Source organism: Typopeltis vanoorti, chromosome 3, assembly GCF_054136105.1.
Source record: "Typopeltis vanoorti isolate ZY-2024b chromosome 3, IOZ_Tvanoo_1.0, whole genome shotgun sequence".
NCBI lineage: Eukaryota > Metazoa > Arthropoda > Arachnida > Uropygi > Thelyphonidae > Typopeltis > Typopeltis vanoorti.
In genome coordinates this window covers 148,923,444-148,939,223 of record NC_143551.1, presented here as the reverse complement: position 1 = coordinate 148,939,223, position 15,780 = coordinate 148,923,444, and the positions used below count along the sequence as shown (strand labels likewise).

Genomic DNA, 15,780 nt, shown 5'->3' with positions numbered 1-15,780 from the left:
TACTGTTAAGTCCCTAACCCCTATAACTCTGTTGATTTAATATATTGACTTACGTCCTGCCGGATGGAACGGAACCTGGACGTAAGGCGACGGATGACTGTATATTAATTTTTAAATAGGGAGATTTTTGCCCATTCCATTTGGAATGATATCGGGATGATATAATGAAACATATATATAAACATGAAGTAAAATAGCTAACAACAAATGTAAAGAATATAAAGTTGTAACCTTTTGCAATAGTGTTCAAGAAAAATGTCTTTAAAAACTGTTGTCGTAGGTTTGAAGGAGAGAGTTCAATATTATATGCATTACAGAAAATTTTCTGGCATTTTTTTCATGCCCTGTATTAGTTTGTGGGGAGATTTATTTGGCATTTTTAATTTGTGTGTTATAAAACTTCACATCCTGTTTAGGATGCAAAGAATCTCTGTAAGGTTTTTCAAACTGAAGATGAATTAGACAGTCTCATGTGGATGGTAAAGTTTTTCCTTCAGCAAAGAACACTGCTTTGCTGAAATTACTTCCAGTTAATACAATTTTTTTTTTTTTTTTTAAACAAAGAATTCATTAGATTTTTTTTTCTACCAAGGGAACCAGGTACTTCTTTCTTCTTGGTCTGTTATTGTACATGCAGAAATGCAACAAATGATATTTAACTATATATTTGAAGATCAAAATATAATGCATAAATCTTATCAAGTCTTATATTTCAGTTATACAAAAAAAAAGCTTTAACTCTAATGCATATCTCAAATTTAGATATGGTGATGTGAAGTCATTAGCCTCTATATAGAGGCTAATGACTCCACATCACTTGCCTTAGTATCTCATAATGCAAAGCACATATCCTTACAGACATGTATAATGCTATGCATTATGGAATGGGTCACTACCCAGACTGGTTTTGACCTTTATTGAGGTCTCATGAGTGGGAGTCAGACCCAGAAGTGATACCAGGTTGAAGTAATGCAGAAGTCATATTTCCACATACAAGTAGCTAAAAGCTGTCACAGCTTATTTCTAAAATACTCTGGATTAGAGATAGATGTTGAAGGTTTTTCCACTTGGCTGTACTATAAATTACTTCATGCACAAACTTTGTTTGCTTACACTTAGATAAAGAATTAAACCAAGAATATAATTTCTTGGCATCTTTAATTTATAGTATAACCAAGTGGAAAAACTTTCAACATCTCTCTCTCTCTTTCTCTCTAATCCAGAGTAGATGTGACACCTTTTGGCTACTTGTATATGGAAATATGACTCCTGCATTACTTCAACCTGGTATCACTTCTGGGTCTGGCTCCCACTGATGAGACCTCAAAAAGGTTGAAACCAGTGCGGTACTGGCTCTGATTTGAGAGGCTCTGCTTGGGGACAGGTTTTTGCTTGTCTCTGAGTGGGGCCATGTTGAGATTATGGCTCAGCTTGGTGGTGGGGTGAGCCTGCCACTGAGTAGAGCCAATGCTGAGAAGTTCTTCTCGGTGATGGGTTGAGCCCGTCACTGAGTGGAACAATGCTGAGTTGGGCGATCTTTCGGGATCGTCTTATTTTTAGAGCCTGCTTCACCTATACATAGGTCGAAACCAGTTTGGGTAGTGACCCTTTCCATAATGCATAGCATTATATGTGTCTGTAAGGATATGTGCCTTGCATTAGGGTATACTAAGACAAGTGATGTGAAGTAATTAGTCTCTATATACAAGTTGCCCAGTCGTGAAGTTACTTCACGTGCAAACTTTGTTTGCTTACACTGGATAAAGGATTAAATCAAAAATACAGCCTCCTGGTGCTGTATAATTTTTTGGCATCATTAATTTATTGTATAACCAGGTGGAAAAACTTTCAACATAGGAATGGGCGAGTTCAACATTTGTTCCAGATTCCATATTAAAAAAGACACTGAACTTTTCTCTAAGGAGACAGAAAATTTAGTGCTGCTTAACATCTGTTTATATGGATAGACAACAAGCAAGTATGATACCTATAAAAAAAATTAACACATCCCATCCCATTGACCAGAAAAGAACTGTTTTCTGTTGAGTGTTAACAGAAAACAAATATATGGGCATTTCTGAAATGTTTAATCTTGAAATATATGTTTGTTTTTTTTTTTTAAAAAAATACTCACTATATTCATTCTTTTCATTTAAGCCTCCTGGTGCTGTACCCGGCCAACCAATGATGCCAAATAGTATGGACCCTACGAGGCAAGGTAAGTTGCTAAATATACATTTTGCAAGGGATGAAAGATACTTTGAAATCACCTAAGAGTTGGTTGAAATATGTTTTGAAATTTTTGATATTAGCATACTATGTTTTGTTCATTGAACGTTGTATTAACTATAAGTGTTCATTTACTTCTGCTGATATCCAGTATCCAATGTTGTTGAAGATTTTATGTTGATGAATAATTTGTAGCTCTCCTTTAACTGGCACACACAGTTTTGTAACTTTCCAGCATATGTTAGTGTATGACTTGTCCTTGACATTAGTATAATTACCTGAGACCTCCAGGGAGTTATGGACTCTTTCATACTTGGATTCACTCACTGCTCTGTGAGAAAAAAACTAGCTCTCAGCCCTTTTTATCCATATACAAATTTAACTTCTAGGATGCACCTTCCATATAATGAAAAATTTCATCACCTATGAAATGTTTTCAGAAGTTTATAGACATCTATCAATGATAGCTCTTCTTTCTCTGTTTACTAGTGTCTTATTCAATACTTATTCTCAGTCTGTCCTCACAATCTATATTTTAAATCTGTGCACAGTAATCCAGGTGCAGTCATAACATGGCCTTGTAAAGGACATATATAAAATGGTAGTAAGTAATGAAATATGCTATTTCTCAATAATCAGGATTTTTTTTCTCCATAACAGAGTAAGACTAGATAGCAGTTTGAAACATAAAGAAATATCTTCTTCTTCTTCCTAACTTGGATTTTAGGCCAGGTATCTTGTTCTGGTCTCATGCCATCTCTTTCTTGGTCTTCCGATTCTTCTTTTACCACTTATTTTATATCTGTATAATATTTTTGGTAGTTTGCTGTTGTCTATTCGATTTAAATGTTTTATCTAGTTTTACTTACTGTCTTATGTAATGATTAATTGGTTTTATATTCAGGGATTGTAAAATTTCTTCATTTGGTTTTCACTTGGTATATCCAGCTGTTTTTCTGAGAAATTTCATTTCTGCTGTTTGAATTCATTTTTCGTCTTTCCCTTTTATGGTCCACGTTTCCCTTCCAGATAGTAGAGTTGGTTTTGACAAGACATTATATAGTCTGATTCTAGTGTGTTTTTGATAAAGAAATATAATTCCATAAATATGCATCATGAGAAACATAATCTTCTCCCCAGAAATTGTGTTATTAGTTTTATTTGTTAAACCAATATTCCACTACAGAAAACACTGGTGTACCATAGAGACCATAATGATGGGGGGGGGGGGGGTTCTTATGCATCTGAGATATATAGCTTCAGAAAACTTTTTTCCTTCATTTTGTCATTTTCTATAGCTTTCTTTTTAAATAATAAAAAGGTAAAAATAATACTTTATAATATAAAGTATATTTATAATATATTAATATTTAAAATATAAAATAATATAAAACAATAAAATAATAAACACTTTAAAAGGTAAACATGGAGAGCCTACTGATTTGCACAGTCAGGTTCTGCACATTTCCTATTTTTCTTACTCTTTTGGATATTCCATATTTTCTTAACTTTTTTAAATATTATTATTATTCCAAAGGATTTATTGTAATGCTGATACTTCAGAAGCAAAAATAAAATAAAATAAAATAACAGCATCAAAATTTCTGAGTTTGTTAATATATATATATATATGTATATAAATCAATCCCACATATGAGAAGTTATGAAACTTATTTTACATCAGTGCCATGTGTGGGCAAATGGTTAAGAAGAAAGAAGGACCTATTATTATTATTTATGAACTGAAGGTTGTAGTCCTTAGGAAAACTGGGAAAGACTGTTCCAAAGCACAGAGGTGAAAGGGATTGAAAGAGGAGAACAATAAGTTGGTTGAGAGTCCATGTGTGGGCAAATGGTTAAGAAGAAAGAGGGAACCATTATTATTATTATTTTTGAACTGGAGGGTTTTAGTCTTTGGGAAAGGCTATTCCAAAACATAGAGGTAGAAGGGGATTGAAAGAGAGGGACAAGAAGTTGGTTGATAGAGGGGGGGGGGGATAATGTTGGCCAGTTCAGTAGAATGTTTCCCATAAAACTACCTATAGAAGAATAAGCACAAAGTAGGAACTGCATGATAGTAACTGGAGCGAGTCAAAGGAGAGGGAAGGTGTCTTTCTATCATGAAATAAGGCAAGTTGATAATGCCCTCACCTCACTGATATATTACTGTAGATGATATTATTGTTACAGTAACCTTTATGGAGGCAGTAGATTCATCATCAGAGGCCCACTTAACTAGCATCATCTATCATATTGAACCTTGAAATTATTTTACGCTTCCTACATTCACAATACATTTTGGCAATGTGGTCCACTCACATACCACTTCTGTTTAAAAAATTGCCCCTCACATCCTTCTCCACCACACATTTGGAGATCTTCCAGGAATGATCTCTCATACTTCCATCTCACACTCCAGTTTTTTTTTATAATCCCTTCTGTATTAATCTGGTAAAATCCCTTCATTAAATTAAAGATTTCTATCAGATCACATCTTTTTCTCCTATATACCAAACTCTGCAAGGTACATTCCTTCAACAGCTCTGCATAACCAACATTTCAGAGTCCTGATATTACCTTCATTTGTCTCTAAATTCTCTTTAGTTTTGAGAAACAATGGTCCATGTGTGGCCTAGCAGAAACACCATCATCTCCTTTTTTCTACTTGTTAATGTACTTCTTATCATCGAAACATTATGTGTTCAAGTCTTCACAACACTTGCAATGTGCCCTTGGAACATTAATCCACTGTTTTTAAGTAAATACCATAATCCCCCAATTATCTGATTGCAACAGGAAATCGGTTTACTGATCAAATAATTCGTTAACTGAAGGTACAGTTATGTAATGCTATGCCAGAAGTTAGTGGATACACCAACCCATTTAAGAGTTGGTTAATTGAGGCTTGTTTATTTGAATGTTGAGAAATCACTGTATTTGTTTGTATTGTCATGTATATAATATCTTCATGCAGAATTTGTAATCCTCTAGTCATTTCAGACTTGTACGTTATTTAAGATGTTTTCATTGCCAAGCAAAATTATAATTCCTATGGTTTCAAATCCAGATCATTGTAAATTTCCATATACATAGATTTATTTATAATTTACCTAGAAGGATCCTGATTTTTTTTTTTTTTTTTTTTTTTTCCCAATGATGAAATGTTTTCAGGTATAATCATTAAAAACATGGAACAGCAACAACCTATGCATATTGGACATAGGTTTTTACAATCACTTTATGTATTAGTTGCTCATGTTTGGTTTCCTTCTTGTTTCAAGGCTTAGTTTTCATAATTGCATAAAACAGAAGAATATTACCATCATCATCATCATCATGGGTACTAAACGAGTAATCATAATGGCTTAAATTATCCAAGCGTTGATTGGGTAGAGAATTTATTGAGCTCTTGTTAGATAGCGTTCTCAAACAGCATGTGAAAGAAGGAACTCGAGGTCAGAGTGTTAGATTTGATCATAATGGCACAAGAGTGTTGTCTCACTCAGTTAAGGATGTGTTGTGTCACATTCACATTCTTAACTGAGACTCCTGCCAACAATTATCACCAGTTAGTGATAGTGACCATGCTGTACTGACCAAGGTGGTAGCTAATTATATGGATATTCCAGTTAACACAGATGATATGATGAACTACAAAGTTTGTCTTTGAACTACAATAAGTTTGTCATTGAAATGATGACCTCAGGAGAATGCTAATTTGATCCTGTGGTATCAAATTAGTTGTTGAATGGGAAGGTTATCAGCAGTGCATGGAAAGCTTTGAAAAGATGCTTAAATAAAGAAATGTCTGAATGTGTCCCTAGAGTTTGAAGAACAAATAAGGTGGGAATGCCTTATTTGTTCTTATATATACCACCTTATTAAGCAACAGATCCATAAGAAAATAATCTGGAGGAATATCATGAAAATAATAATTTATTAGTTATGAAATATATAAGGTAATATATATATATATAATAGGCCAGAAAAGTTAAGAATATTATATATGCTAAGTTAGAGTATGAAAGGAAATTGGTTATATAGGTCTAAGGCAAACCAAAAGAATTTTATTGTATGCCAAAAGTAAAAGAAATAATTGATGTGGAATAACTTGACTGAATTCAGATGGTTTGCTTATGTCAGATGCAGATGCGACTATTCAAATAATGAGTGCTCATTATGCGAAATTCCATCAATCTGGGGTATGTAATATGATGCACACATCCAATGTAGTGCTTATCTCTTAAGAGACCACTATCTCTTCATCCAGTGTTGTGGTAGCAACACTGGATGAAGAGATAGTGGTCTGTGAGGAGGAGATTCTATAGCTGTCACATCACCTGAATAACAGAATTGGCAATAAGGAAAGATAGAATATCAGTACTTATGCTAAAAGAATATTCCAAAGTGGTTAGTTTGTTAATATGCTTGTATAATTTGAGTGTCAGCTCATGAAAGATACTACAGGAATGGAAAGAATGTATGATTGTACAAAGGTAGTGAAAAATGATGTTTCTAATTTACCAAGCTATCAGTAAATATGGACTGGGTCTGAAGATTTTAGAGAAGTTTATATATATATATATATTTATCCCACACATGAAAGGCAGAAGAGCCTATAGCTGACAGATGCCGTGTGTGGGCAGAGTTAGGAATACAGTAATCTGTTGATATTATTCTTGAATTGTTGAAGTCCTTTGGAAATGCTTCATGAGGGAGACTATTCCACAGAATTGAGGTGGGAAGAATGAAAGATGACTGGGAATAGCAGGTTTGGTGAGTATTCAACTATAAAAAGGATGCTGAGCAGCTGTAATATGAGTTCCTGTAGATCTAGTAGAAATATGAGGCATAGTGGATGCTAGTTCTACTGAACATTGGCCATGGAAATATCTGTGGAAGAGACACATTGCAGAAATTGATCTTCGGGATAGTGGCTGAAGAGAATCTATAAGTGAAGTGTCATTTATCAACCGGACTGTCCTTTTCTGAACAGCATCAAGAATTTTTAGGGAGGTCTTAGGTGAACCATTCCATACATGAGAGCAGTATTCCATTGTTCAGATTTGTGATTTGTATAGTAAGTAACTGTTCGGTAGAGAACTGACGAGACCTCAATAAAGGTCAAATCCGGTCTGGGTAGTGGCCCTTCCCTTAATGCATAGCATTATACATGTCCACACTTTGCATTATGGGAGATACTGAGACAAGGAGTGATGTGAGCTTGGTCCACCTTTACTACGAGTTGACTCAGTCCTGAAGATACTTCAGGTGCAAACTTTGTTTGCATACACTTGGATAAAGGATTAAACTAAATTTATTATAGTTTAACCAAGTGGAAAATAAACTTCCAAGAGAAGTACCTTGTTGACTGGAAAAGGGTGCCAAGTTTTTTTGGAAGCTGTTAATGCTATTGAAGTGATATGATTGTGCCAGGAAAAGTTTGAAGTAAGAGTCAGTCTGAGAAGAGAGATTTGGTCTTAACTGTTGAGCTCATCATTATCAAAAGTAAGCAGAAAAGATCGGAAGTCTTTTTTTATGGGAAAACAAACAAAACTGTATTTTGGAAGCATTGAAGTTGACTAGGTTGCCTTCACACCAGTCATGGATGCTGTGAATATCCATGTTCAGGGCACTTATTATAGATCTTGAAGCATGAGATGTTTGAGTACTGCAAGGCCTGTCATATGAGTAGGACAAGTGAGTGTGCTCTCATCAGCAAAACTATGAATAGGATTTGCTGTTAATGAGAGCAGGTCATTTATATATATCAGGAAGACTGTGGGCAAAATGACAGAGCCCTGAGGGACACCAGTATTGACAGGAAAGTCTGAGGAGAGAACACCATCCACCATTATATGCAGGGATCGATCTGAGAGAAAATCCATTTACACAAGGACAAAGGCAGTCCAAATGATGGTTACTTGAGAAACCTTCAATGCCAGACCCTATCAAAAGCCTTGGAAAGTCAGGAGCAGAAGCACAGGTTTCTCCAAACCTTTCCATGGAATGGGTCTAAATGTTAGTGATGTAGGCTAGGGGATCTCCTATGGATCTGGTGTAGTGAAATCCATACTGGTGGTCACTAATTAGTTAGCAGTTGTGCAGGTGTTGAAGAAGTTGACTGTTGATAACCTTCTCAATTACTTTAGGCAAACTGATGCAAGAGCAATAGAGCTTGATGGTAAAATTTACCAATGATTTTGGGAACTAGTTGTATATGAGCTTTCTTCACAGCTGAAGGGTAGATGCCATCTGAGTACAGTTTAGTCAGTAGATGATAGAGAACATGTGTTAGTTCAGGAGCACATCTCTTGAGCACAATGGGTGGAATTCTCTCAGGACCAGCTATCTTTGTAGTATTTAAGTTAATCAAGGTTCAGTCTAATAGACAAGCTTAGGTGTTGAAGGTTATTAATAACTTATTCTTAATGGTATTAACAACACCAAATGAACTATTTTATAAAAAGTATGTTTATTAACTTGCTTATATTTCGCCAAATTTTAAATCAGCATCTTCAAAGCACAACATAGCATGTTTATGCTACAGTGATAAGTGAAGCAATTCAAACTGTAATGGACAAAAGATATCAAGTCCTAATTTTGCACCCTCTATTGTTGTAAAAAAGAAGTAATTCAGCTTTGTGGGAGTTGATCTTAAGATAACAGCCGCCCAAATTTTTGGCAAATTAATGCAACCATATTTGTTCAGGTTAGGTGAATTCTTCATAGCCATGACTGACTCTAAAAATAATCTTTCTGATCTGCGACAACTTCTAAATAGCACATTAGTTTTTTTCCATCTAATCCTGTGAGAAGTTTCCAAAGCATGGTCTGCCAGTCCTGACTTGCCATAATAATGGTAGTCAATGTATTTTTTATGTTCTCCAAGACAGGTGTTAACAGATCTTCCTGTCTGCCCATAGTAGGCCAAGTCACAGTCACAACAAACTTCACACTCCAGGGTGTGCCTCTAGCACACCCTGGAGTGTATGAAGTTTGTTGAACAACACTGATCTGTTCTTTGCCCTCTAGGCAAAGAACAGATCAGTGTTGTTAATTTAACATGAGGAATAGGAATTGTAATGTTTTGTTCTTGCATATTAGAGGAAGGAGAAGTAATGGAGTTATGTCATATTATATATATTTTGTAGGAATTATAGCCATTGGTCAAGAAAGTATTGTGCAGATATTTAAGTTCTGTGGAAAGAGCTATATCATTAGAATAAATAGCTCTGGCTCTGTGTGTAACTGTTTTTAAAATACCATGCTGTTGGGCTGGATGATGATGTGATTGTTTATGTAGATATCTTCCTGTGTGTGTATTTCTTTTCTATAAATGGAAAAAGATAGCGATTCATCTGAAAGGTGGATGACTAATGTGTCAAGAAAAGGTAAACAGTTATTTTTCTACTGTGAAGTGAATTTTGAGGTGTTCGCTGTTTAGGTAGGTTATAAAAGCATCCAGTGTCTTGTCCATGGGCTAAATGGCAAACACATCATCAACAAAGCATAACTATATTAGGAGCTTGTGTATAGCTGTGGTAAATATTTTGTTTTCAAAGTGTTAATTGTAGCCTGCATACATAGTAAATTTGAATAATTCAGAGATATCAGGTATACAGATACCATTATTTCTGTATTTTTAAGGATATGATTTTTAACTAATGATTTGAAATGAACTGAATTTTTTTACAAAAGTAGAGGAGTTGCCAGTAAGGTGGGGCAAAAGATTTGGCTAACTGTTAGGCAATTTTATAACTAGGACCATCTATGCTATCAACTGTAGAGTGGAGGAGAATATTAGATGTGTGGGTTTTTGGTATTCCATAAATATCTTATACATGCTGCATTGTGCTCTGAAGATGCTGATTTGAAATTCAGCAAAATATAAGCAAGTTAATAAATATATTTTTTTTTAATAAAATAGTTCTTGTTAATACTGTTAAAAATAAGTTATGAATTATTCAAGATTCTTCTGATATGTTCCTAGCAGGTCACAGAAGACATTAGATGCAATGTTCTAGGCAAGGAAGGAGGTAACTTATCATAGTCATCTATGTAGGATATGGAAGAGAAGAAGGAAGCTAAGACATCAGCCTTGTCTTTAGGTGCTGTTACAATGCTTCTGTTAGAGTGAGATAGAGGAGGAAGCACAGATGGACAAAAATTGCACCTGACAGCTTTGGCTAGAGACCAGAAGTCAACTGCCAAGTTTCTACATTTATTTTTGTTGAATTTAGACTTTGCCCTTTTAAATTAGGAAGTTAGTAAGAACTCTTATACGGAAATGGGTTGACAGAAAAACTATACTTTCCTAGGTTTGGTAAAGGGTGATGATATCTTGAGCAATTTGTTCATGTTTTGCCCAAGTTGGATAAAGAGAACTGATACCATTGGTCTTTGCTAAGGCATTTGATAGGATATCACATAAGAGGTTGTTGTTGTATAAACTGGAGAATATGGAACTGGCATATAAATTATTCACCTTGGATAAGCGAGTTGCTGATGGACAGATATCAGAAAATTATATATGTGTGAATCTGCAATTTTATGTGACTGGTGGAGTACCCCCCAGGGATGTGTTCTATCTGGCCTATTATTTTAATCTTAATTGATTGGATTTTATGAAAAACTCAATCATCCAAAGAGAGGAATATGTTGGGACTTTACATCCACACTGGAAGACCTCAATTTTGCTGATGACATAGTGCTCCTGCCCTCCAAGTTAAATGATTTACAGCTAAAAATTGATGACTTTGCTCATTGCGCAGAAACTGTGGGTCCATATAAACAAGAAGAAAACCAAGGTCATGCGAATAAATGAAAAATCAAATAAAGAAATTAAGTTAAAAATGAAACAATTGAAGATGTTGATACTTTTACATACCTCAGATCAATAATAAATAAACAACACCAACAAAGAGACAAAACTGTTTCAAGTCATTAAATAAATTATGGAAAGCATCAAATATTGCAGTTAAAGTGAAAATTAATATTTATAAAGCTATTGTGCGAGCAGTATTGCTATACAGCTCTAAAACTTGGAAACTTACCAAGGTACAAAGTAATAAATTGGATATTTTCCAAAACAAATGTTTAAGAAGAATTTTAAAAATTTTCTGGCCAAATACAGTCACTAATGGGGAACTTTTAAAGAAAATTTTCTCCAAGTCAATAGATGAAGAGATTTGCCTAAGATGGAAATGGACCAGTCATGTCCTACACATTGGAATAAACAGAATTCCCCAAGTAGCATTGAGTTGGGCACTAGAAGGGAGATGCTCTAGAGGTCTCCCAAAATGAACTTAGAGAAGAATGATGGAATCCAAAGGAATGAGGCAGGAATGGACAAGCTAGGTAGAAGCAAGTGCAGCTGCAAGGGACAGGGGCAGATGGAAAACCAGTGTTGCAGCCTTATGTGCCAGTAGCCATGGAAATCATTGATGATAGTGGAGTACCCCAGGAATCTCATCATGCACTTTGGTATGATGAGATTTGGCATGCTGTAAACTGCATGTTTACAGCATGCAGTTTACAGTTTGTAGCATGCAAAAATACAGTAGTACAGAATTTAAAATAATGCTGCAAATGTTAGATTCATTATGTATTATGATATCTAGTATGATAATGCATATAATGTTCAATGGTATTGATGTTTGATGATTTGATGTTATTTCGCAATATCAGCTCTCTATATTCCTGTTTGTCCTAGCTTGGTTTTTAGGAGGCCTTTTTTAGGATTTATTTTTTTGATTATATCAGTTTTGTGAAAGGATTAGACTGGGGTGTTTAAGTTCTTCGTTTCTATTTTCTGTAATGGATGGCGGTGTGATGTAGCTGAGTTGTTGTCTCTCTCTCTCTCTCTCTCTCTCTCTCTCTCTCTCTCTCTCTCTCTCTCTCTCTCTCTCTCTCTCTGTGTGTGTGTGTGTGTGTGTGTGTGTAAACTGAATAGTTGAGCTTATTCTGTTTGAAGATTTCCCAGAGTAGACTGGGATCTATTGTTTTCTAATTTGAAGTGAACTTTATGTGGGGATGAATGATTGGCAATATCCTGTAGTTTATCTCCCAAATCATGCCATATGATAAATATATTGTATTGTAAACTACTGTTCTGTGTAAGGTTCACTTATATACAATTAGTGTTTTTGTACAGTTTCTCCTTATTACTTTATCATATCTTTTCTGGAAATGCTCAATAGGAAATTTCTTTAATTCTCTCATTGTTTTGTTTTCTCTTTTTATTTTTATACATTGATATGATGGGAGCTCTACTCCTCTGGGATCTGATCTTAACCAAACATAGATTGTGCATTGGTAACCTCTGCACAACTCATCATGTTTTGGATTTCATATTAAATATCACATACTCTACATTTCAGATTTCTGGTGGTTTTTCCCCTACCTGAAGTATTGAAAGTATTTATATATATTTCAGCTTAAATGTTTCTGCATTTAAGTTTTTTTTTTAAAATTACTCAAGACTTTTAGAAATATCCTTATCTTCAGTTTTTCTATCAACTTTATACAGGGTTGAATGATTGGAAAAATCCTGTAGTTCATCTACCAAACCATACCATATGATAAATATATCATTTCTTGGCATCTTTAATTTAATCTTTAGAACAAAAGAGGAAATCAGATGTAAAGAGTTTATTTTTCACTTGGTTAGACTATAATAAGTTTAGTTTAATCCTTTATCCAAGTGTGAGCAAACAAAGTTTGCGTCTGAAAGTGTCTTCAGGACTGAGCTAAGGTGGTGCAACACCAAGGCAACTCGTGGCAAAGGTGGAGAAAGCTATCATCACTCCTATCTCAGTATCTCCCATAATGCAAAGCACATCTCCTTGCGGATATGTGTAATGCTATGCATTAAGGCAAGGGCCACTACCCAGACTGGTTTCGAGCTTTATTGAGGTCTCGTCAGTGGGAGCCAGGCCCAGTAGTGGAGACACCAAGGCAGAAGGAGATGTGCTTTGCATTATGGGAGATATTGAGATAGGAGTGATGATAGCTTTCTCCACCTTTGCCACGAGTTGCCTTGGTGTTACACCACCTTAGCTCAGTCCTGAAGATACTTTCAGGCGCAAACTTTGTTCGCTTACACTTGGATAAAGGATTAAACTAAATTTATTATAGTCTAACCAAGTGAAAAATAAACTCTCAACATCTTTCTCTGAATCCAGAGTAATTTAATATTAAGGTTGTACACCTTTTGGCAACTCCTATATTTGGTGGATGACCTCTCATTGCTGCTGCCTTGGTGTCTCCGCTACTGGGCCTGGCTCCCACTGATAAGACCTCAATAAAGGTTGAAACTGGTCTGGGTAGTGGCCCTGGCCTTAATGCATAGCATTACACATATCTGCAAAGAGATGTGCTTTGCATTATGGGAGATACTGAGATAGGAGTGATGATAGCTTTCTCCACCTTTGCCACGAGTTGCCTTGGTGTTGCACCACCATAGCTCAGTCCTGAAGATACTTAGTGCAAACTTTGTTTGCTCACACTTGGATTAAAGGATTAAACTAAACTTATTAAAATCAGATGTAACTTCGAAGATTACTTTACTGGCATTATTTTTTATTAATTAGCTGTATTGTTGTTTCTGTTACAGTCCTGTTGCTTGAATTTCAGATGGAAATTTACTTTTTCAATATTTAAAACAATAATGGCAGCTTAATAGCTTCTTCTAAATTGCAGCCAACTTCTTGCATCCTCCACTTTGCTCACCTTTTTTTTATGTATGGAATCTTTTTTTTTTTTTTTAGATGGAATAGGTAAAACAGTAAAAATAAATTGTAGAAATTAGTTGAACAGTATAACTTTTAATGGTGTCATCTGGCATTTTCATCTTCATTCTTTTACAACCCATCCTTTTAATTTGGTCCAGTTGTGAGGAAATTGTTAGGGTGTTTTGACAAAAACAGTTGAATGATGCAGCAACTGTGGAAGTGTTGCAGATAATGGGGTCCTATTTGTAATTCCCCTTCACTTTAGTCCATTTGGCTGAATTTTTTTTTCCATGGATCTTAATCAGTGTTAGAAACAGCTGTATTTCAAATCTGATGAAAACTGGTTTGAAAGAAGTCTTGTAGAGGTCTTTAAAAAAAGAATGTAACCCCCTGTCCCCCTATAAACCATCTCTAATTTTGTCCAGTTGGATTGAATTCTCCTTGGAATATAAAATAAATAAATAAATAAAATGTATCCAGATTTTATTGAAATTGTGGAACATTTCAATAGTAGAGATGTCCACATAGGTGAAAAAAGATGATGCTTTTTTTTTTTGGTGGGGGGAGCATTTTTTACTATTTTCAAAATGCTTTAGGTTTATTATTAAATGTATTTAACACTTCAAATTTAGCATGCTGTTGAAGGTCACTGTCAAATAAAGGTGGCAAATCATTAATGTTGAATTTAGAATATGATATTCAGTAGATCAAATTTTGGCTGTGATGATTCTTGTAATAAGCTAGTGACTCGCTAAAGTACTTTTTTAATGATTCCCACTCATGAAAGGTTGTAAACCTAAAGTACATTTAACAGCATGGGTGGAAGGTTTTTAATGATTATTTTTAATATTTTTATTTATATTATTTTTTACGTAATCTTGAAATCCTGCTCTAGAGACCAAACATGAGACCTTTTCAAGCCACTTTAGGTTTCTAATAAGCAGGGTGATTGCCTCACATCAGGTGATATGATTCATCTCCCATCTAAGGATATTCACTGAACATTCATGCCCATAGCAGGATTTGCACCCACTGTCTGTTGGCTGGAAAGTGGGCACACTATCCATCACAATAATGTCAAGGATTATTCATTTACATTTCCAGAAGCAGCTTGAAAGGTATGTTGTATAAAAAAAAGTTGGGAAAACACTAGTCTGGAAGATTCTTTTTCATCTTGCCTGGACCATCTGAACCATGTTCTAAATCACATGGATCATTGTCTCCATTATATAAAGAGTTGTCTTCGGTGTTTAGCGATCTTAGTTTCTTCTCCCATAGCTGGTTCTTATGGTCTTTGATCGCCTTTATTTTGTTCTTCTTGTTTTTGGCTTGCTTTCGAATGCTGTCATCATCTTCTGAATTACTTGCATCACATAACACTAATTAAAAAAAAAAAATGTGTATTGGAGTACATGGTAGATTCTTACAAGCTGCAGGATACATGTCAAGAGTTTAGAAACACAATAAACCCAAAGATTATTTATTTTGATTCCTGTTGGCTGAATTGTTTAATTATCTATTATTATACTGAAAATTTAGAATTTTGCTATTAATAACTGCATATCATAAGTTCAAAACCATGTCACTACTAGTGTCAGGACACAATTTCTCCTCATATAGCTTGACAAGTAATGCTTATAAAGAGTCATGCTAATGGCAGCACAGTGCTATTAGCACAAACTGGCTGCTTCTAACAAGAATCATCTAATCCAACCTCATCATGTTGTAACTCTGGTTCTTAGTTGAATATTATTATTCTGCTATGTTTGTTTCCCAGATGTTCAGTGGGACACATATTCTATGTATGGTACTTTTG

General features: G+C 34.9%; 1 protein-coding gene across 5 annotated transcripts in view; it reads left to right on the top strand.

Moving 5' to 3' along the window:
* LOC150108648 (single-stranded DNA-binding protein 3-like) overlaps positions 1 to 15,780 on the top strand; it is a 511,764-nt gene that overhangs the window by 188,706 nt on the left and 307,278 nt on the right. For all 5 annotated transcript variants that reach the window (XM_090416121.1, XM_090416119.1, XM_090416120.1 and 2 more), the window contains exon 9: positions 2,158 to 2,218. In XM_090416121.1, the coding sequence (XP_090272247.1) occupies positions 2,158 to 2,218 (61 nt within the window). The remainder of the gene's footprint in view (positions 1 to 2,157; positions 2,219 to 15,780) is intronic.